This window comes from Podarcis bocagei, assembly GCF_964188305.1.
Source record: "Podarcis bocagei genome assembly, chromosome: 3".
In the NCBI taxonomy this organism is placed as follows: Eukaryota; Metazoa; Chordata; class Lepidosauria; order Squamata; family Lacertidae; genus Podarcis; species Podarcis bocagei.
Window position 1 is genome coordinate 96,542,349 of NC_138127.1, and position 23,851 is coordinate 96,566,199.

Consider the following 23,851-nt stretch of genomic DNA (forward strand, 5'->3'; position numbering starts at 1 on the left):
ATTACAGAATTTGGAACGTGGAGGAAACAAAAAGAACTAGGCTGGATATATCAGCCGAGTTGAACTGCAGCGAGATTCCCGCCCCCCCTTCTCTTCCCGGAGACTGCACCAGGAAGGATATTTTGTGACATAATGGTGCCCTCTAGTGCTTTTACTAAGCATGGTATCTGTAAAGTCAGGTATAGCGTTTGGAAATGAAAAAGAAACACGGGGATAACTTTCTCAGCTGAACCAAATTGTGTAGAGGTGAGCAAACAACCTCCAAGCTTTGGAGAGATTTTTCTGCAGTTGGAATCCAGGTCAGTTCTCAGAAGGGGATTGGCAAAAGAAGAAAGTATTGCTAGACCAGGGTGGGGATAAATTCGATTCAGTTTCCATTTATAGGTGAAAGAAGCAGCCATCTTTTAATGTTAGCACTTTTCCAGATAGAGATAGAGATAGAGATAGAGATAGAGATAGAGATAGAGATAGAGATAGAGATAGAGATAGAGATAGAGATAGAGATAGAGATAGAGATAGAGATAGAGATAGAGATACCAGCCAAATAATGGGAAGAAAAATGCATATACTGGGGTAAATTGTTCCTATAAATCCATATATTAATGAAAATAAAACATTCCAAAAGACTTAGGGAAAACTGCTTACAATAATTTGTATATTAGTCAAATCTGCAAACAAAAATGTGTTTATTAGGAAAAATTCATATGAAAACAGTGGCGAATTTTCTTTATTATTTTAATCACAAATTGCTTCCTCATAGCAGCACAGAGTTCACACAGCATTGAGCTTCCAGTCTGGAAACTCTTCTTGCAATGCCTACAGTTGATCTTAACCAGGCATTGGCAAACTTGGCCCTCCAGATGTTTTGGGACTACAACACCCATCATCCCTAGCTAACAGGACCAGTGGTCAGGGATGATGGGAATTGTAGTCTCAAAACAGCTGGAGGGCCGAGTTTGCCGATGCCTGATCTTAACTGATTATAAAGCCACTGTTTGTGCATGTACTTTTCATTCAAGCACATCCCCAATGGCAGCACTGCCTAGAGAGATCACGCAGCCACACAACTTCCTGTGATCAAGTGATGACTGCAGGAAGTAGGCTGTGCAAAGTAACTTTTGAAAGAAGTCTGTGGGCATAAGGCATGTGGGTAGGATTTATTTTTTATACATACTACCCTACTGAAAGTAGGCAACTTGGCCATTTTGTACTTTGTAAATGGAACCAATTGCACCATGTCTCAAGTCTGATTCCAAAAATGTAGCAGAGCCAAAGATGTTTGCTGATGGTGGTGAATGTTAATACAGTCGGACTTTGGATACTGAACACCTTGCGAGTCAAACGTTTTGGCTCCTGAATGCCACAAACCCAGAAGTGAGGGTTCTGGTTTGTGAACGTTCTTTGGAACCCAGACGTCTGGCTTCCACAGCTTCCGATTGGCTGCAGGAGCTTCCTGCCGCCAATCGGAAGCTGCACCTTGGTTTCCGAACATTTTGGAAGTCAAATGGACTTCCGGAATGGATTCCGTTAGGCTTCCGAGGTACCACTGTACTGGTAAAGCTGAGTGAACTTTGGGGATGGAACTCCGCTTTGGTAATGGAGAGGATGCTAAAATATTTTAGCAAATCATACAATCACCACTACCACCAAAATAAATCTGCAGGTACCTCTTGTGGGGGGGGGGTGTATGCTGCTATTCTATCTACAAAGTTAGAACATAAGGCAACGGATGCTTAATTTCCTATGTATCCGATCTAGCACACACTAGCAAGGCACGATACAAACTGCATCACAAGCCCACCATATGAGTGGAGGTTTGCAAAAACTCCCCTTTTTATTTCCATAGAAATTTCTGCCACCCTACATAGCTACAAGAAATATCAGCAGAGATATCCTAGCAATGGCTTGTGTCCCCGGGGAGCTCAGAATCTTTGTAAACTATCAGCAAATGCTGGTAAAGGAAGAAAGACTGCAATCTGAAATATAGCTTGATGGCAGATAATGCACTTGCATTGCAGTCTTTCAGGGAAACTTGTTGCCTTTTATCAATCTTCTCGCTGACGAATCCTTGATAAGATTCTGCAGCACCTCCAGTTCCCAATCAAACCACTACTTCTGAATAATAGCTTGCTCCTTGCCATCCACATGCACTTCCCAAGGAATTTTTCCCTACCAGGAATTCTGGGTCTAGTAATCCCTGGCAGGAAGCAATATGGTCTCCCGGGACCTAAAGGATGCAAACTGTCACCACCTTCCCTTGGGAAAGGGGGAGGGGAAGGAACACCATACAGAGGACTGAGGCACACTTTGATCCTTGTGAACATTAGATCAGTGAACATTAGATCAGTGCATTTTCTCGGCCCTGTATACCTGAAGGAACGTCTCCACCCCCAACGTTCTGCCCAGACACTGAGGTCCAGTGCCGAGGGCCTTCTGGCGTTTCCCTCACTGCGAGAAGTGAGGTTACTGGGAACCAGGCAGAGGGCCTTCTCAGTAGTGGCACCTGCCCTGTGGAACACCCTCCCACCAGACGTCAAGGAAACAAACAACTATCTGACTTTTAGAAGACATCTGAAGGCAGCCCTGTTTAGGGAAGTTTTTAATGTTTGATGTTTTAGTGTGTTTTTAATATTCTGTTGGGAGCTGCCCAGAGTGGCTGGGAAAACCCAGCCACATGACCAGTATATAAATAAAAAATTATTATTATTATTATTATTATTATTATTATTATTATTATTATTATTATCATTTGAACAGGGGCAACCACATTTGTGAGCACCCTTTCTTATTAGGGTGAAACTGTTTCTTCTTGCCTATACAAAATGATAAGCTCTTCAAACTTCTCCCAGGATCTACCCTCTCAACTCCAGGGCCTGTAACCATGGAGATGCGGGTGTCTCCCCAACAGAGATTTTCTAGGATGCAACTAATTTGTTCCTTGTGCAAATGAATGGGCAACACACACACACACACCAATCAGAATATTTCCCCAACTTGCAGCCTATTTGGGACTGCTCTCTGCCAGGAGGAATATTCTGTGTTCACTGGGGGAAACTGATAAGACACAGTTATTCAGTGACATTTTCACATTTGGGTCTCCACGGAGGAGAGAACAGAGACAAATACTGGCTGCCGTTTGGCACAGTGATGTTTGTGCTACCTGCAGCAGCTAGAGCAGATCCATATAATATCAAGCTGTTCCCCCCTGCCAGAAATCAATCCCACAGCCTGGCTACAAAGTAGAATTTATAACCACACCTGATCCATTTTCCTCTGTACACTTATGCTCTGGAATAATGTTCTGCAGCTCACAGGTTTGCAGGTGTTTTGCCACCGGAGTTGGCCCAGTAAATAAATACAGCATATCTCTCTATGTTTCCTACAAATGTGCAAGGCGCATCAAAATGCAACGTTGTAGCCTGTCCTCCTAGCAGATTATTTCTATAAATAGCAATGACACTTACTTTTGAGATCTAGGTTTCTTGCTCCTGCTGTGCTCTGTGTTGTGATTTTTGTGTCAATCTTCACTGTGTGGAGGTTATTGGTGTCCCGCGATATCATCACATTGTGCCACTGGTTGTCATTCAGGGGTTTATTGGAACTTCCCTTGATAAGATTTGCACCATTTCCCAGATCAAACACGTAATGTAAATACCTGAAAACAGGGAGCAAAAATAAATAAATAAATAGCCAAACGATTTCACTCCCCCTGGAAGAAGGAAATGAATGAAGCTGACAGCTCTTCATCCTCATGCCTCGCTTCGTTTAAACTTTTTGAAAATTCAGAAGGTCTTCAGCCAGCTGATGTCTTCCTAGTCGTAACTTGCAACAGCAGGAAAATTTTATAAGGCTGGTTTGGGAATGGTATAACAACATCCCATACAAAACTCCCTATAAGTAAACATGCACCAAATATGACAGATTGCCTATCTTGTAAGACAATGGAGGGTGGTGTTCATTGGAACTGGCCGGGCAGAAGGAACAGGGGCCAACAGTAGGTTGTGTCAGATCCAATGATACGCCTTGATGGGTTGTAAGTAGAAAGGCAGGCAGGTAGGGCTGGATAAGTGCAGATAGGTAAGTAAGGTAAATGGTTAAGGACCCCTGGATGGTTAAGTCCAGCCAAAGGTGACTATGGGGTTGTGGCGCTCATCTCGCTTTCAGGCCAAGGGAGCCGGCGTTTGTCCACAGACAACTTTCCGGGTCATGTGGTCAGCATGACTAAACTGCTTCTGGCACAACAGGACACCATGACGGAAACTGGAGTGCACAGAAACACCATTACCTTCCCACTGCAGGGGTACCTATTTATCTACTTGCACCACTGTGCTTTCGAACTGCTAGGTTGGCAGAAGCTCAGCCCATTAGGGGATTCAAACCGTTGACCTTCCAATCAGCAAGCCCACAGCCCCACCCACATCCCTAGATAGATAAGTGCAGTTGGTGGAGTGCCCCATTTGCCACAGTGGACCAACCCCCAATCCTCTAAGACCATATTGATGCTACCTCTCCATTTTATGGGATGTGGGTGGCGCTGTGGGTTAAACCACAGAGCCTAGGACTTGCCGATCAGAAGGTTGGTGGTTTGAATTCCCGCGACGGGGTGAGCCCCCATTGCTCGGTCCCTGCTCCTGCCAACCTAGCAGTTCAAAAGCACGTGAAAGTGCAAGTAGATAAATAGGTACTGCTCCAGCGGGAAGGTAAACAGTGTTACCGTGTGCTGCTCTGGTTCGCCAGAAGTGGCTTAGTTATGCTGGCCACATGACCCGGAAGTTGTACGCCAGTTCCCTCGGCCAATAAAGCAAGATGAGCGCCGCAACCCCAGAGTCGGCCACGACTGGACCTAATGGTCAGGGGTCCCTTTACCTCCATTTTATGCTAGCTCATGGCTTCCTCCTGATTGTAGGGAGTTGTTTGCTGGAGTTCCTGCCCTCTTATTCAGGGTTCCTTGGGGAAGGAGAGTGGTAGTAACTTCTCAATGCTTAAATCTATAAACCTGAGTTTTTGAGGAGCACCGCCCTTCCTATTTCTATGGTTGTGATTTGTTTTAACTGTGTGTTTTTTAATACTGATATTTAAATTATTGTAACAAGCCCTGCTGGTCTGCTGCTGCTGATGATACATGGCAATATTGAACAAGCACTCTTTTCTTCCTCACTGCCCACTGCGCAGAAATTGCACCTCTTAAGACTTCTGAGACAATATCCTTCACAACTTTTCTAGGTTGTGAAGGGCCCAATTTGACACAGCACTTTGAGCAGCTGACTTTAGGTCAGAAGGAATACATACAACCTTCTGAGCAATGTTGTTTCGTTCATGCAGACAAATATGTCCTCATCCACCAATCTTGGGCCTTGTTTTGAGTAAGAGATATTAAGATGAGAATGGGGAATTTATAGGGGATCTGTTGAGAGAGGGGAAATGTTGGGAGAGAGGTATAAGAAACTCTATAGCCCTCTTTCGAAATATATACAATCTGCCATGAAGAAGCCTGAGTTTGTAAAGTAGGCAAGGCATTAGTTGGGTGCTGACACCCATCTATTGTGGGTTTTTGCAAGTGTCAAGCACAACTCACTTGGCTTTTGACACTTGAGATGTGTATTTTCATGACCACCTTCTTTCTGTGATTATAAGCTGTTTCTAACTGTTTTTAACAACCCAGCCAGATGGGCGGGGTATAAATTTTTTTATTGTTTTTATTGCTGTTGTTGTTGTTGTTGTTGTTGTTGTTGTAAGGGTAAAGAGTGCAACAACAACAACAACAGTAATAGCTGTCTGATTTTAAGGGAAATGAGAGCAGTCAATTTGCTTGATCAGACTCAGAGGTCAGTTTAATCTAACACCCTGCCCCCTGAATATGGAAACTCCATTCAGCTTTCATGGTTAATATAATCTGTATTGTTGTGTTGTGAGTTTTGTACGCACCCTTTCACTAACTCAACCACGATAAAGTCATTTCCATCTCCGCTGTTGTAGAGTATTAACCCATCCAACGACGTTGTTTTGAACTGGAAAAACAGGTGCATAGAGGTATAAGCTTGCAATGTGGCCAGGGCAACATAGCTGGCTTTTGTCTTAAAGGTGACCGGGTCTGCAATGATGTTCCTGAAGCCAAAGCGGGCATTGAGCTCACAGTAATCAATGTCCCCGTTTTTACATAAGTCAATGTACGCCATGCCGTTAAAGGTGAGGCTTTGCAGGTGGCCAATGAAGTTGGAGGGGACTGAGGACAAGTAGCGGCGCTCTGTTATGATCCCCGTCTCTATGTTATGGAATTCGAGTCTTGTGTGATCTCCAGCCATCTGACCTTTGAATGAAAATGAATTTTGAGAAGTTAGTGTCAGAAACAGAAAAGTCAGCATTGAGTTAATGCTCAGTTCCCAGGGTCTCGGGCAACGAGCATGAGCCAACCAAAAAATAGCTTCCCATGGTTCACACTGAAAGGGATTGAGCTTTGGTGAACATTCAGTCTGAGCATTCAAAAGCAAGACATTGGGTGGTATTCAATGAGATCACCCCTTCAGTGCAGAGGCTTCTACCTAAGTAATGGGGAATCCTTTTTCACTCCCTTCCCTGCATGCCCCAATCTGTTTTGGTGGTTACCCCAACACTCTGGGGCAGATTTGTGCTCCTGGGGCAGACGTCCTTGTGCTAATGGGACAACTTTGTTGGATAAAACCCACTGGGACGAACAATGTTCGGAGATAAGGTGTCAGGAAGTGTGGGTGCAGAAGCTGACCCAAAAGGTCGGAGCAATGCACAGGGGGACTACCATGGTGACTGCAACACTGTGTGGAGTAGCTTCATTACCTGTGCTGCAACATAACTGAGACCACCTTCAACACATGAGAATCCATGGATCAAATCTTTGGCCTCTCTGAAAGTAGTTTATGTAATATTGACTTTCTTGATAGTTGCTGATGTTATGTTTACAAAGCAAACCCCCTCCTCAAAATTCTTGTTTGCAGATATTCCCACCTCCACTATCTCTTTGTCTGTTGATCAATATATATCTAAATCTATCTATATCTATCTATCATCTATCATCTATCTATCTATCTATCTATCTATCATCTATCTATATCTATCTATCATCTATCTATCATCTATCTATCTATCTATCTATCTATCTATCTATCTATCTATCTATCATCTATCTATCATCTATCTATCTATCTATCTATCTATCTATCTATCTATCTATCTATCATCTATCATCTTGCTGGTCTCCCCCCCTTCCTCAGATCTTCCACCTTTAACCATAGCCCTCTTTAGGATCAGAGCAATAAGCAGTGATCCTCAGAATTAGAGGGCATGGAAGCCACTGGCCTGTTAGATCAGTGCAGTTCAACCAGAAACAGACGAAGACTCTTCTGATCGTTGTGTCAAGCAGGCAAATGAGACAATCTGGGTCACAGCCAGCATCGCCAAATCTGTACTGAATGGAGATATCTGATAAATAAGCAACCATTATTCATTATTACCTGTCATGGCTTGTTGATCATCCACCATTAACTTTAAACTTTTTCCTCTTCGAACTACACGTACTGTGTGCCATTCATTGTCATTGAGGTTATAGCCAGCAAAAAGGGTTTCTGGACCTTTGCCTGTAGGGTATGCCAAACAGTTATTATGGAATCTTTAAATTAGTCAACATGTGAACCTCACAGAGAGAAAGAAAGAGAGAGAGAGAGAAACAAAGAGAAAGAGAAGAGAAAGAGAGAAACTGGCTGGAGCAAACATTTTATAAAACATATTCCAAAGACAAGCTGGAAGAGTGTCAAAGGCTCTGCAGACTTCAAACAACAGACATGTCATCTTGCAACACTTGTGGGCTATATTTTCAAAATGGCAAAGTTGGCCAACTGGGTTTTCATAAATGGGCACAGTCAATACAGAGATGGTGGATACCAGTATCAAAAGTTAATATAAGCTGCAGCTTTTCAATAAAGCAGCTTTTCAATAAAGGTGCTAAAAGAATGATAACCTGAATCTTAGGCTGTAGATGTGCGATAACTTCTTTCAGTGTTTTGAAAGTTGCCTCCTGGCTCATGTTGCATATGCTTTGTTGTGTTAATAAATGTAGTTAATACAACTGTATGTATGTGGCAGGAGTTTCAATAAAACGCAGCCAGATTCTCTAAACTGAAAGGATCATGGAAGACTTTGGAACAACATAACTTGGACACTTTTTTATAAGTCAAAGTGCTAGGGAGGACCTCTCAGAAGTCCAGAGTAGCACAGGCTGCTTCCAGCTGTTGAAGCACCTAGCCATAATAAAACCCACAGAAAGAATATAAGGCACAAAAAAGAGTGAGTGGTCTGTTTATATAATCAGTTGATCTGAAAGGGCACCTTCATCACAGTCTAATCTTGTGTCATCAGAATGAATATATTTTTATTAATATTTATGAACATTTAAAACTCTTCAACGTGACAAAATCTATTCTCAGTTAACAGTTCCTTGCTGCCTTGAGATGTGAAACAGCACCTGGAAGCATGAACAGCAAGCTGGGCTGTCCTCTCTGTCTTCTCCTTCTTGCGTACCATCAAGCAGTGGCGTAGCGTGGGTTGTCAGCACCCGGGGCAAGGCAAGTAATTTGCGCCCCCTAACCCATGGATTTGCGCCCCCTAACCCGTGGATTTGCGCCCCCTAACCCGTGGATTTGCCCTAACCCCAGATGTTGCGCCCGGTGCGGCCGGCCCCCCCTGCACCCCCCACGCTACGCCACTGCCATCAAGCAACAGCGGTGAATGTTAAGGAGTGGCCTTTGCTATCACTGAGTGGCAAGTGACATGGAGGGGGAGGGGCGGTAGGGTTGCTATTTTCTCCCCACCCTCTTAACACACGTCAGTATGAGAACAGGCCTGAAGTCAAAGACCCTAGATCAGGAAGAAGCATTTATGGCGGGTTTGTTGAAGACCTAGCTACAGACAACACTGCTATCCAAACCATGTACCGTATCTGCAAATCAATCGCACTGAGTCACTACAACTGCAGAGAACAATTGACTGTTTAACAGCTGAGACAATCTGACTCCAGTGCATACCCTGGTGAGAATTCATGTCTTTCTGCCCTTAACTTCACTAGTGTTTGGAAAGAAATCCAATGAACAACTTCAAGAGTTACAAAAACACTTTCAAAAATTGATCCTGATGTACGTGCAATTAGTTGGGAACCCCAAATGTTGAGTGCAGCATCCTGTTTATCCATCGACCGAGTTGCATAGATCCTTCTCGTTCAAAATTGCTGTCCAACAAGACAGAACAATGTGAAAAAGGCAGGCTTCTGTTCACACAGCTGGAGAGGATGCAAAAAACAAACAAACAAACAAACACAAAAAAACCAACACAAACATCTAGGGGCACATCTGCATATGCAATGCTCATCCCAGGCACACTGAAATGCCCAGAGGAGACTCTCTCTCTCTCTCTCTCTCTCTCTCTCTCTCTGTGTGTGTGTGTGTGTGTGTGTTAATGCAGATAAGCACTTAGTTGCTTGTGACCTCAGTTGTACTGGGGCCATCATTTCTAAACAGACACAATGCTGAAAGACGCTAGGAATGATTGAGTTAGGAATTAATATGAAGCTTGCTAGCTTTCAGTGCCCCTATGAAATTGCAGTAACAATGTTGGCTCTGCATTTATAAGGGTGTTGTTAAATTCATGAAAATGTGAGTCTTCTATCACTATCTTTGTTTTAGCATATTTCAGAAATAAGCTTCGTTATTCTAATTCAGTTTACCTTTTCTTTGTGCTTAAAAGGAGATAACGGCTGTGTGTCAGAGACCACTAAGAAGTCCTAGGCTCCTTCAGGAGGATAAGTATGAGCTGACTTAAGACTCAACTTTCAACTTTAACATTTTTCATATATTCTGACCTTTAATGAATCAATCATTTTTTTAAGAAGAAAACAAAAACAAAAAACATGAACATGGAGATTATGTATATTGACAATGCAGTGCATTATTTTTTTAAAAAATAAACCTTTATGTCAATGTGCATGCCGTCTCCAAGATGTATGAAATTTCCTTTTCACACTATTTGCACGTGCTATGTATGTGAATGTTCATGTTCACAAGTGTTTGTGCACATTCATCCTACATCAGGGCTGGCCCAAGACATTTTGCTTCCTGAGATGGAGCAGAAAAGATTTCTTCTGCTCTCCCAAGGTGCATAGTACCCAAGGTATCTTGGTACCATCTCAGGAAGCAGAAATGTACTGAGACAGAAATTCACGTAACTAACACTTCACTCCCCTTTCACAATACTCAAATGCTCTTCACCCTGCCCAATGGTGGAGCTGGCTCTTGCATATATTAACTGCATTTTTTTTATTTTTAACCTTAGTGAAAATTTGTCCAGTGACACACACTCTTTAGCCACAGCAAAAAAAGCATCAAGCAGTGAAACCTGTTAAAATTGTGGACTTATCCTTCTTGGATTCCTTAAAAGGATGCCTCTGCGGTAATGATTTGCTTATTTAATTTTACAGTAGTTGTCTGGTAATGTACACTTTTGTGACTAATGAGCGAGATAAAATAAGTATACAAGAAAAAACCTATGCTCGCCCTATCAAACAAGGAATTTCGCACCTGTTCGTTTTCATTTATTTGTATTTCTTATGTATTCATTGGCACATAATTGCCAGGCCTTGCAGGAATATTGTATAATTTCTAAATGTCATTTGTGTTTATCTCTCTGATATTCATTCATTCATTCATTTTTACAAATTGAACTCCTTTCAAATGACTTTGCCCCCCTCCCCCAAGACCTGTTTCTCCATTAGGGCCCTGGTTTTAAAGCTGGTTTTAAAACTTAATGAAACCTTTTCCATTAAGACTACAATAAATCGGACATTGAGAATACAATAAATTGGGCAGCGGTGCCCACATAGGTAAACGTCCCTGCTCTATTCCTGTGAGCAGAATCAGGATTGCAGCAGGGTCCATTTGGAGTGGGCTGCCTGCCCTAATCGTGCTTCTGAGTTCCCAACCTCCCAAGGCAGAAAGGTTTACTTCCTACATAGTTACACACAGCAGTGTGACAGCTCTTTCTGAGTACCACTAGGCCCTTCCAATATTATAAAAAGAATATATTATAAAAAGAATGAATATTTGGCACATTAGGACATATTGCATCCAAAGTGACTGCTGTATACTACAGTGTTGGTTCTGAAGCACTCTGTTGCAAACAGTAATTCCAGAACTAGCCCAAGATGATTTGCTGCCTGAGGAAAAGGTCAAGATGGAGCCAGATCAGAACACCAGCTGTACAAGACTGGCAACGAGATAGCGTTCTCCCTGCTGCTCCTGGGGAAAACAGGTTAATTTAAGCATCATAGGGCAGTTACAGTGGTACCTCGGGTTACATACGCTTCAGGTTACAGACTCCGCTAACCCAGAAATAGTACCTCAGGTTAAGAACTTTGCTTCAGGATGAGAACAGAAATCGTGCTCCGGCGGTGCGGCAGCAGCAGGAGACCCCACTACCTAAAGTGGTGCTTCAGGTTAAGAACAGTTTCAGGTTAAGAACGGACCTCCGGAATGAATTAAGTACTTAACCTGAGGTACCACTGTATTCCCATTCAGTAAAGTTCTGTACACACTATACTAAGGTAATAAATGTGGTGCAATCCAAATGTTGATGGACTACACCTCCCACCATCCCTGACCACTAACCACGAGAGCAGGGGCTCACGCGAGTCATAATCCAGCAGTGTCAACACATTGGTTACCCCTACACTATACCTTTCATCTTCCCCTTAAGAATTCTGGGCACTGCAGTTTGATAAGGGTTGCTGGGAGTGGTAATTCGGTGATGGGCAAACTACAGGGCCCAGAATTCTTTGTGAGAAAGAATGTGTTCCAATGTGCTTTAAAGGTCTAGCGTGTACACAGCCTAAGTCACAGTGATTTCCTGGGTCACATCTTCTTGACTTCATCCAAAACTTAACTATGCCATTGACAACTTGATGTGGGCTACTTCCAGGTTGTTTCTCACATTCCCTCTCACATTAAATATATTCCAAAATGTCAATTTGAGCGCTCGCTCTCTCGTGTGTGTTTGTGTGTGTGTTTGTGTGTGGATGAAGTACTAGTGACAAAACTAGAATATTTTTGTATGAGATGGGGAAAGTAGACAATTAGGAAATGAGGAGGTCGGCATTTGGATAATTTTTGTCATATACTGGAATGATAGAAAACAAAACGATGTTGAATCATATTCATTATTTTACTGTATTAATGCCAAACTTCTTAATAAAAGGAAAACACACACACACACACACACTCCTGAAGTTGCAAAAGCTGGCATGATACAAGCTCTTCTCATAACCAGTGAAGGCTTCAAAACCCTTCACAGTCACAGTGATTTCCTGGGTCACATCTTCTTGATTTCATCCAAACCTTAACTATGCCACTGACAACTCGATGTGAGCCACTTATAAATGTGGTGGCATTTGGTGCTCTGTAGAAGAGCACAGTTTTTTGAAGCTGGAACTACTTGGAAACATAATCTTTAGTTAAGTTTCAAGACAGTGAAAAACACCTGGAAGATTTGATAATGCTGAGGTGGAACGTTCTCTAGACCGACTCTTTATAAATCACTTCCTTATGTGCTATTATCTACTGTAAGTTACAGTGTAGACTTTGAATCCTCTGATTCTATGTTCAGAGAAATCGTGCATCAAATATTCCTCTAACTTAGAATACAGTTAGTTTTATAGAAGCAAAGGTTCTAGATTCAGGAGGAAAGACATAAGCAACCCCTTCTTCTTATTGTGAAGGGATGAAGAAGAACTGTTCTCATGCAAGATTTCTGGATGTGTAGGTCAATTCATAGGCCAGGGATTCTGGAAGAGCTCAAAAATGCAGAAATAAGAGCAAGACTGGACCAGCCTTGATGAAAAGGTGGTGAAGATGGCTAAAACTGAGAAGATGGGATAATTTTCTATCCACTGTCTCTGGTATCAGTGTATCACTAATATATTTCAAGGAACTATATGTAGCTTCCCACATTACAAATCTATACAAACAAATCCACGGGTGCATGTGAAGACTTGAATACATTTTTAAAAAATGTAAGAATGTCCCTTTCCAGTCTGCATTTTTTTTTTGGGGGGGGGGGTATCTCATAAAAAAAAATCTGGCTTCAGACATGTTTACAAAATAATACATTTGGCCATCCTCACATTTGCAAAATATGCAGTGCAAAAACACAAGCTGGCCCTGCATATATAAACTCAGAATCATGGTTACCAACCATAATGTTTTGACTGTGTCAATTTATGTCATACCACCATCATTCCAACTTGGGCTGAAAAAAGCATATGAATATTATTAACACTGTTCATCCAGATTGATCAACACACTTAAAAGTTAAGAAGATAGGAACACGAAGGGGGGAGAAACTAGCAAAGCATTCTAAAAATTTCCTTTTAGTAACATTTCATCACTGTATATTAAGAACAAGCAGATTGGGGAAAATTATGTAATTCAGAAAGGAAGAAATTTGGACTGTGAGTTTATGATGAGGTAAATAAACTCCCTTTAATTTGCAGGTGCCTTCATTCCAAGTGGCAGCTAATAGGATAGAAAATAAGCAACTGATCTTTTTCAGCTTCTGATTTGGAATGATTTCAAACCCTTTGTTTTGTGAGAGGGTGGGTTTCATTTCTGTTTTTGCAAATCAAAAAACAAAGATAGGATTACAGCAATTTGCCTACCCAGAGTTATCAAGAGAAGACATTTAGAGCTTTGCAATCACTCGTTACTGCCCATAATTAAAAACAAACAAACAAACTCTCATTTCATTCTTAATGCAGCTTCTTGCACAAGCACACGGAATTTAGAAAAAAGGATGCTGATTTTCCCAGGAGTCTGAATCTGCAACAGCCATATGGCTATTCCTAAGCCTGAGATGTTTTGTGTGTTTTTAACTCTTTACAATTTTAAACCATCTTTCGCACCTCTGATCTTTTGCTGAGAAATGCAGTTGTCCCGCTGAGTTCAGTGGGAGTAGGTTTGGGGTGGTCAACACATAAACTTTCGTGTCTGAACCCATGGGGACTGAAAGAGAAGTGACCCATCCTGTTCTCACCATCGACCTGTGGAGCTAATGGCAGCAGTGGCGTAGCATGGGGGGTGCAGGGGGGGCTGGCCGCACTGGGCGCAACACCTGGGGGTTAGGGTCAGGGGGCGCAAATCCACGGGTTAGGGGGCGCAAATTACTTGCCTTGCCCCGGGTGCTGACAACCCATGCTACGCCACTGAATGGCAGCTAGGGCTGGACATCAAAGAAAGAGCAGAGGGCCCTGAAGCCCAGCTACCCACACCAGATGCCCATCTAGACAGCTGGCAGAGGATGTGTTGGTGGCAAAGAGGTCTGCATGGGCATGCCATGGCCTATACAGCCTGATGCCAGCCACCACAGCACCCTCTCGTTCTTTCTTCTTCTTCTTCTTAAACATATCATAGTCCAAGGTGTCCAACTGGGTATGTATCATTCTCTACAACAAAACACTGCTTATTTCCAAACAAATTTGTTTAGCGTCATCAAGGGGAGTCCAATACATTTTGGCACCAAGGTGAACCACACAATGGTGCCTCCCACCTCCACCAGGGGAGAAGGGGGGAGTGAAGATCTACATCAGGAACAAGGAGGGGATGAACATAATAATAATAATAATAATAATAATAATAATAATAATAATAATAATAATAATAATTTTTTATTTATACCCCGCCCTTCCCGGTTCAGAAAACTGGGCTCAGGGTGGCTAACAACAAATTTAAAACACTTAATTGATGCAACAAAAAACAGCATAAAATACCGTATAAAACATGAATAATAATAAATTCAGAACTCAAAAGTCAATTTAAGGGGGAAATCCATCCAATAAACATTAGATGATCACCAGGGCTAGCTGGCTAAATTAGTCCTATTTGGGCCAGCGAGGAGACCAGGAGAGAATTAGCTGTGGGGTCCCAGAGCGGGTAATCTTCATAAAAAGGGGAGGGGGATGGAAGGAAGGAAGGAAGGAAGGGGAATAAAGGATCAGGCTAAGTTCAAATTGAAAGCCAGGCAGAATAGCTCTGTCTTATAGGCCCTGTGGAAGGAAGTTAAATCCTGCAGGGCCCTGGTTACATAGGACAGAGCATTCCACCAGGTCGGGGCCATCACTGAGAAGGCCCTGGCCCTGGTGGAGGATAATCTGACTTCCTTAGGGCCCGGGACCTCTAAACTATGATTATTCGTGGACCTTAAGGTCCTTTGTGAGGCATACCAGGAGAGGCGGTCCCATAAATACAAGGGCCCTAAGCCACAAAGGGCTTTAAATGTCAAGACCAGCACCTTGAAACTGACCCTATACTCCACTGGGAGCCAGTGCAACTGGTAAAGGACTGAGTGAATATGCTCCCATGGCAGAGACCCCGTGAGGAGCCTCGCTGCAGCATTCTGCACCCACTGGAGGTTCTGGGACAGCTTCAAGGGCAGCCCCGCATAGAGCGAATTACAGTAGTCAAGCCTGGAGGTGACCGTCGCATGGATCACTGTGGCCAAATCGGGGCGGGAAAGGTAAGGGACCAACTGCTACATAGGGAATGGGTGTGTGTGTGTCAAATCAACCTCACCCAATGGTTGAAGTGGGAATCAAAGGCCGTTGTGGGTGGGGGAGAAGGAACCCAGTCTGAATAATGCCAGGCAGGTGCAAAGTCCAGGATACGCCAGAAGGATGCTCTCACCATTTTCTTCCTAGGAGTAGGAGGATCCCAGAAGCATCTCCTGTTCACCAAGAGGCAGCTGTAGCAGTGGCCCTGGGGGTGGACTGTCAAGGAAGCAGCAGAGCTGGTCTCCAAGGTGTATGCTGAAGTTGTTTCTGCCATCATGGTGGCAACAGCAGCAACAACAGGCAGTGCATTCATCGGAGGCCAGATCTGCTTCCCCGTGGATCCCAAGTCCCCTCACTTTGCCTCATGGGTGGGCACCATGGCAGCACCTTCCAAATTCATCTTATTCCCGTAGCCACAATGGTGCAATGATTTATGCGAGTTCAAATTGTGAAACTTAAAATGCGCAAGGGTATTTGTTTTGTTTTAAAAAAGAAAAAAAATCAGGACTGGCAAACTGTTTTTCTCTTTGATTTTCTACTACATCAGGAAAGCAGGGACAGCTGCAAAAAATGGAATAAGCATTCACACTTTATAATGTGGGTGCCCTTTGCGAGATCGTGTGTGGCGCTACAGTTCCCAGAGAACTTTCTAGTAGGGAGAGGGCTGGCTTGCCTCTCAGTGTTAATATTTGGAGGTTCAGTAATCAAGTTTCTTGCTGGGAGGCGGAACCAGCCCCATTTATAAATAAGGAGTGGAGCCGACGATAGCCAGGCAGTCGGCTCTGGAGATTCACCGTCCCTTTGTTTAATGTTTTCTTGTTTGCAGGTTAATTTTTTCTTCCTGTTTAGTGGGCACTGCTACGGTCTTTGACTGGTTGCTGTTGAAGGATGGAGAAGAAATTTTCCTGCATTGACAGGTTTTGTCTTCCCCGTAGCAATTTGTCACAACTTTGGCGGTTATGGCCTTGGGTGGAATCCTTAATCTTTTCATCCCTATAATGGGGGGGGGGAGCGTGAAGTGGTGAGTCACCCCCCTGTGGCAGTGATTCCAAGGTCCCCTCTTAAAGGGGTTATATATATGGGTGTCACTGGCCATACACTGAAAGGTTGTAATTGAACTACCCTGTGTGCGGGGATATGGGATGGGCTGCCTGCTACACTTACGTCTCGCAGAGCACCCCTATATCCCATTTACCCTGATGAGCCCCAGTTCCCCCCAGCTGGGGGGCTGGGAGGGATACACACCCAAGGCCTAAGCCAAGGTCTTCCTACATTCGGATGTTTAATAAAGTTGTGGCCTAATTTTAATTCCATATAACATTGTCAGAGTCTTTATTCCTTTCTTATGATTCCTGGGGGCTGCGGCTGTCATGCCTGGTCACGCAGTGGCTTTGCAATATTTGCAATAATAACAATAGTATTGTTGTTGTTGCTATTTATTCAGTTTTATCTACTGGTTCCACACTTTCATCTCACAACTTTCTCGCATTAGCAGTTTCATTCTAAGGCCTGATCAGAAGTTGTTGTTTTTTTAAAAAATATAATCATCATTGACCACTTGGAAATTGCTGAGAGATACTTAATACTTAATGTTTGTATAACACTCTAAGTTTTCCAAGAGCTTCATATGGATTATCCAGTTGTAACAGCAATTTGGATGGGGCAGGGGACAAGCCCTGGCTGTCTATATGCTACCAAGTCTGCTTCAAGGTCCTTGTATTTATGTCCAATTGAACTTGGAGCCAAGGTACACCTTTTGCTGTACAGACCTGCCCATTTTTTTAAGGATTTACCAGGTAGGTTCTATTGATTGCATCATTTTTAGCTGGAGCCCACTATATGACAATGTAGGGGAGAGCCCTCTTGGTGATGGCACCCAAGGTTTGTGGGCGAATTACACAACAGCAGCTGTTTACTGAGCATTCGTTCTAATTTGGTTGGGGTGGGCATATATGACATTGGATGAAACAACTGCCATCCCACCTTTTCCACTGCAGTCTCCAATCACTTCCCTTCCTGCAAAAAGCTTGAGGATTAAAAAATAAATAAAAATGGAAGGGAAACACATTTGTTGAGCAAGAGCACCAAAGTGACTTTAATTGTGCAACCTGAATTTTCTAGCATTTGCAATTTGTTTTATTTATTTCATAAAGTGTACGCATCATCCCCACAAAAGAGTGACAGTCTGGAAGCACCCTTAGTTATTTGAGCGGAATATGATGCCAGGATTGATGTTTTTGGTTGTGACTTTCTTGCCTTGTTTTTAGTAACAGCATTGTGAACAAGGTGTTTGCCAGATATTGTTGGACTCCAACACCCATCACCCTTGACCGCTGGTCAAGTTCCTTGGGGCTGATAGGAGCTGTAGTTGCTATATTTACTACCCCTGCTATAAGGTAAGGAGACACTAAGTGAATAATATTTCTACATTATTTTCCATCCTTTTCTTTTAAGTTATTGCTCAGACATAATCTTCCTCTTCTCTAGTTTTGTGATCTCCAAGGAGCAAATACCAGCAAATATACGTAGAAGGTAAGTTATAAAAACTTACCTGATTTTTGAAATGAATGTAGAAATTGAAATAATGTTATTGCTCACATTTTAGACAGAAATGGCTTCAAATTTCTTACATTTGTATCATGCCTTTCTCATTTGAAATACTGCTGACAGGAAGATTAATACATTTTAAAACAGGAAATACCCTTACTTAGTAGTAAAGTTATGAAGGTAGTCAGGTAAGTACTGCGGTTAAGCATATTTTTTTGTATGTGTCTGTGACTCTAAGCTGAAGTCTTCATCTTGTATTTTATTCCATCAAGAGCTGAAAATGACGTTGGAAATTCCAAAGACACAATACTTTGCAATGTGGGTCACTGTCCAGCCACCCTGATACTTCAACCAATGTCTCAAATGTAGGTTATCTGTTCAAAAAAACCAAGGCTTGTTTTTTGAATTATTATCACATTATTTATACCCATTTCCGGATACAAATAATTTCTCTGTATTGCACAGAGCTTGATTTGCTGTTATACGAATCCCATGGAAATGTATCAACCTCCTACTGTGGGTGTAACAGACAACAGGGGAGAAAATCTAGTTCACTCCACATGTTAATGTAAACCTACACAATTCACATTTACCAAATCAAAATGCAGCAAGCCATCAAAATTCATGTATTAGTGGAAAGACTGGTGAATCCTGCTTCAATAAATTATTGTTCAATTATTGTTGTTGCACTTTTATCCCACCCTTTCTCCTAAAGGAACATGCTTTGTTTTATAAATATAAAATGCATTGTATTACGGGGAAATTGTTTTCAGAAATGTTTGTATTAGAATAAATGTGAAGTAAAATGCTGAGAATGTTTTTATGAGAACTTTCCCCTTCCTCAGCTGCTTTGGAAATTTGTGACAAGCTGAATTTAAGATTGGAAAAGTGAGAAGCTGAGAGAAAGCAAGACTAGCAGAACCACCATTCCTAGGTGCATCTAAATCAGTACATTAAGCAGGAAATAGTCTTCTGAAGACTTTCAATAAGGCCTTCAAAAATGCTGAAAAATAAAATGGACAGCATTCTGTGCCCAGCTTGCAATGGGAGCCGTGCCTCGATGGCAATTCTAACTATCTTGTCAAGCGTGATTTGTTACACTCATTGTGAAGTACCAGATATTAAGGAAACAGTTTACAAGGTCTCAGTAATAAGCTGCTGAATGCCTAATGGAGATAAGAAGAGATATTTCATGCATTTTAATAGGCACAAATGTAAAACATACTAGACACCGAAAAGTCATTTTAATAGAAGATTTTTTTGTTGGTGGTGGCGACACACAGTTCCAGCAAGCTTTTTAATGCCATTACCTCTTCAGCAAACATATTTCCAATTGAGCTACTGATCTTATTTTCATAATGATAATGGAGAGTAACAGCTTAAAGAGCACAGGAACTAAGTGCCCGCTGGGATCTTTTTATCTAGGAAAAATTCATGAAGTGGGGAATGAATTCACATATAACAAACTGTTGATGGCAACAATGAACTTTTTTCCGCTGTGCATGACTAATGCATATTTATTTCTATATGGAAATATATTCCACGCAAAAAAAAAACCCCAAAAGAACTAATTAAAGTCAACCCCTAAAAAGCCTATACTCTGAAAATACAAGAAGTACCAACAGTGGAAGATTGGCAGATGAAGATGATGGATTTCTCGGAGCTAGCCGACCTGACCAGAAGAGTCCACGACCAGAAGGAGGAGGAGTACCAGGAAGAATGGAAAAAAATTTAAAGACTACTTAGCCAAATATGTTAAGATAACCTAATTGAAAAAGCTTGCAAATACTAGATAGGCCTAGGATTTAAATATGCAATGTGATAAATTAATATGTTGAAATGCCAAATGGGAAAGTTAGAAAGATGTTAAGTGACTAAGTTAACTTTATGAGAATACTGGTTTTGGAAAACCGTTAAAATGATATACACTGAAATTCAACCAAGAGGATATGAGGAAGTCGCGTAACAATCTTAATAAGATTAGTTACAATAAGGTTAGGATTTATGTTTGTTTATTTGTTTGTGTGTTTAAAAATTTTGTGGAAAACTAATAAAAAAATTTGGAAAAAAGCCTGTACAGTGATACCTCGGGTTACATACGCTTCAGGTTACATACACTTCAGGTTACAGAGTCTGCTAACCCAGAAATATTACCTCAGGTTAAGAACTTTGCTTCAAGATGAGAACAGAAATAGTGCTCTAGCGGCACGGCAGCAGCAGGAGGTCCCATTATCTAAAGTGTTGCTTCAGGTTAAGAACAGTTTCAAGTTAAGAACATACCTCTGGAACGAATTAAGTACTTAACCTGAGGTACCACTATACTCTGAGAGCAAAGTAGCAGCTAGGAAAGAGAATGTCTTATTGCATTCATGCTAACTGCCACAGATTAAATGGATGGAATAGTAGGCACAGTCATGCATAGAAGTTCCAAAGGAGATATCAACTGCTCATTCAGGGAATCTACTTGGTTTAAACCTTGTTTGCAAAGTTTAACCGGTATATAGTATATAAGACACCTCATGTCTGTGGCAAGCCATGACTCTCTCTTTCTCCCAAGAAAGCATGTGGATTCTCCAGAACACATAGTGTTTCTGATTCGGCAAACCAATACACAAGGCACACCCAAACTCTATGTAATTGAAATGATGACCAGACAAACTACTATGGATGGTACAGAGCAGGGGTGGGGAATCTCCAGCCCATGGCGAAACCAGCAAGACTCCCAATTTGGCCCACAAGGCTTTTTCTCTCCAAACTATGTCTGATGTGGTTGGGCTGGCTCTGGGCCTAAGTTCCCCATGGGAAAGTAGATTGCACAGCCAATCCCTGCAGACAGCAGCCTTGAAGGCATAGAATGGCAGTAAAGTCCATCGGCAGAAAACAGAAGGGGGCAGTGACAGAAGCATAGCAGTTTTGGATTTACTTACACTTCCTCCCAGGGAACATTTGTTAATTTGCAACAGCTGGTAGGAAAAGAAGCTTGAGAAAATGGAAGAGAACGGATGCCAGGAAGGGTGGGACTGATCAACGGAGGCATTAAAATTGAATAATAGAGAAGAAAGGGAGCAAGGAAAGGAGGCAGAGAGCTATCAGCCAAGAATTCTCAGTTATTATAGACTCTGAAATTACATCCACAAGCTCCTTTAGTCCTTTTGGGTGCAGCTCATCAGACCCTGGAGATTTGAATTCATTTAAAGTAGCTAGGTGTTCCCTATCCACCTCTTTTTCTATCTTGATCCCTGCATCTTTTAACCTGTTATTACTAGATTGGGCAATGCTTTCCTTTTGGGAGAAGACAGATTCTTCTCCACACAGAGGACATATTGCTTGCTTATTCTTCCTCTTGCTTCAAACATAGAAGAAATAACAATCATTGCTATCTTTAATCTGTTTTACAAGCCTGAGCTCAATCTGAACTTTAGCCTTCCTGACCTTCTTCCTGAAACTGTTGGCTACTTATGTATACAGTGATACCTCGGGTTACATACACTTCAGGTTACACACGCTTCAGGTTACAGACTCTGCTAACCCAGAAATAGTGCTCCAGCGGTGCAGTGGCAGCAGGAGGCCCCATTAGTTAAAGTGGTGCTTCAGGTTAAGAACAGTTTCAGGTTAAGTACAGACCTCTGGAATGAATTAAGTACTTAACCTGAGGTACCACTGTACTATACCTTTGTACTTTGCCTTTTATTCCATTTCTTATACATGCCCTTCTTGGCTCTCAGCTTATCTGTAAACCACGGTGGTTTATTTAGATGCCTCCCACTTTTCTTTCTCGTAATTGTTTGTATTTGTGCCTGCAGTATTTCATCTCTAGGAAACTCTCATTCATCTTGAACTCCTCTTTGAGTATTTCTGACCATGGGATCTCATCCAGCAGTTCCTTAAGCTTTTTGACATCAGCATTTTTCAAGTCAAAAGTACCTGTCTGACTGCACTCAGCTGTCCCTTGCCTCTGTATCACGAAACCCAAGAGGACAAGATCACATCCTCAAAGTTTTGCAGTACTTCCACCTCATTTATCAGTACTCCCCTGTTAGTGAGGCCCAAGTCCAAGATAGATTATCCCCTTGTTGCTTCTGCCAGCTTCTGGGAAATGAAACTGTCAATGAGGCTATTGAAGAATTTGTTGTACCTTACATTCTTGGCAGAGTTTCAGTTGCAGCAGATATCAGAGAAACTGAAGTCTCCCATGACTACAATATCTCTCCTTTTTAAATGTTTGGTAATCAGCTCTAGGAAGGCATCACACAAGTCTTTGGTCAGACTTGGAGGTCTGTAGCAGAAACCTGCAGTAAGGTCACTTACTGATTGTCAGGGGTTCAGGAGCAGAGGCAAGGGCAAGGGAGGAAACAGAGAGCGAGGGGGAGGAGGCAGAAGAAAAGATGAGTGATGACGACGACCCGAGATCTCCGAGTCTTTCCAGCGAATCAGAAGATTCACAGAAAGGAGCACCAGTGGCCAGGGCAAGGGGGGAGCCTAGGGGGACACCCCAGGAAGAAAGGGCCAGAGGGGACTCAGAGGGTAGCAGTTGGAAATCCGGACCAGCGTCACCAACAGAGAGCAGGGGAGAGGAAGGGCGCCAGGTATCAAGCGCTGGCAGCTCACAACAGGAGGGAGGGCACGAGTCAGGAGTGGCCACACCTCCATCGGGGAGCGAAGAAACGGTCAGGCGGAAAGTGGAAGGTTGGGCGCGTGCGCCAAGTTCAAATACACAGGAAGGTGGCGCAGTAAGCAGCCCGGAAAGGGAGCCAGGTCCTAAAGCCCGGCGCAAGGAGACAGAAGGGTCCGGGGGGTCAGCGTCAGAAGCGTCCCGGACGGAAAAGACCACGGGGGGCAGAGGGACCCAGAGAAGAACGGTCAGGCGGAAAAGGTGGAGTAAGGCTAGGTTAGTAAGCTGGTGCACAGGGGGCGGAGACTCAGACGGAGCTTCGCCGGTCTAACCCATAAGACGTAGAGTTGCACACAGCAGCTTGAGAATGGAAACTGTAACTCAATAAAAGACTTTTACAAGTGACCGCTGGCTAGCGTGATCCTCTGTGAGCTGGGATCTGGAAGCAGCTCTGACACTGATGATTTGAAAAATGCATGAGGCGTAAAAAAAATACCCATTTTGTCCTTTGTCATTTCACCTTTGCCCTAATGTATCCTCATTCTTACTAATACAATCTTTCTTTTTTTCTTCCAATTAGCATCTGCTTAGGTTTCAGGTCCCATAAATGCTCATTATGCAGTCATATTTTCTGTTGATGCTTTTCATGGAATTAATGGCCTTTAAAAAAGAGAATTAATCCAATAATTCTCTGACTCAACGTTCCACATGTCCCCTGATATATCCCCAGAGGAAGAAGAAGAACCCTGTTCATTCTATTATTGGACATCTCCCTGTTATTGTGAACAAGTGCCTACAGAAAATGCATTCTGAAACTTTTTGTAATTTTGTAGAAGACAAATGACATATTTTCTCACCCTTGGAGAAAAGTTACATGTGCTCATCTACACCAATGAAGGTACAGGAACCTTCACTGCACCTGATGGGGTTTTGTTTCTTTGAAAAAGAGTGTTGGCAGACCTGAGAAAGCTCTTTGAATGTTCAACTTAATGCTCAAAGAGCACAAATGCAAGCTGTACTCCAGCTTATACCTTCCTGTCTCCCCAAGACTAAACAAAACCAAAACCACATCACCTTGG

At 42.6% G+C, this 23,851-nt stretch overlaps 1 protein-coding gene across 29 annotated transcripts in view; it reads right to left on the reverse strand.

Moving 5' to 3' along the window:
• NRXN1 (neurexin 1) overlaps positions 1 to 23,851 on the reverse strand; it is a 1,024,248-nt gene that overhangs the window by 494,994 nt on the left and 505,403 nt on the right. For all 29 annotated transcript variants that reach the window (XM_081188376.1, XM_081188372.1, XM_081188367.1 and 26 more), the window contains 3 exons: positions 7,485 to 7,607; positions 5,926 to 6,307; positions 3,465 to 3,655 (listed from right to left, as the gene is read on the reverse strand). In XM_081188376.1, coding sequence (XP_081044502.1) covers positions 3,465 to 3,655; positions 5,926 to 6,307; positions 7,485 to 7,607 — 696 coding nt within the window. The remainder of the gene's footprint in view (positions 1 to 3,464; positions 3,656 to 5,925; positions 6,308 to 7,484; positions 7,608 to 23,851) is intronic.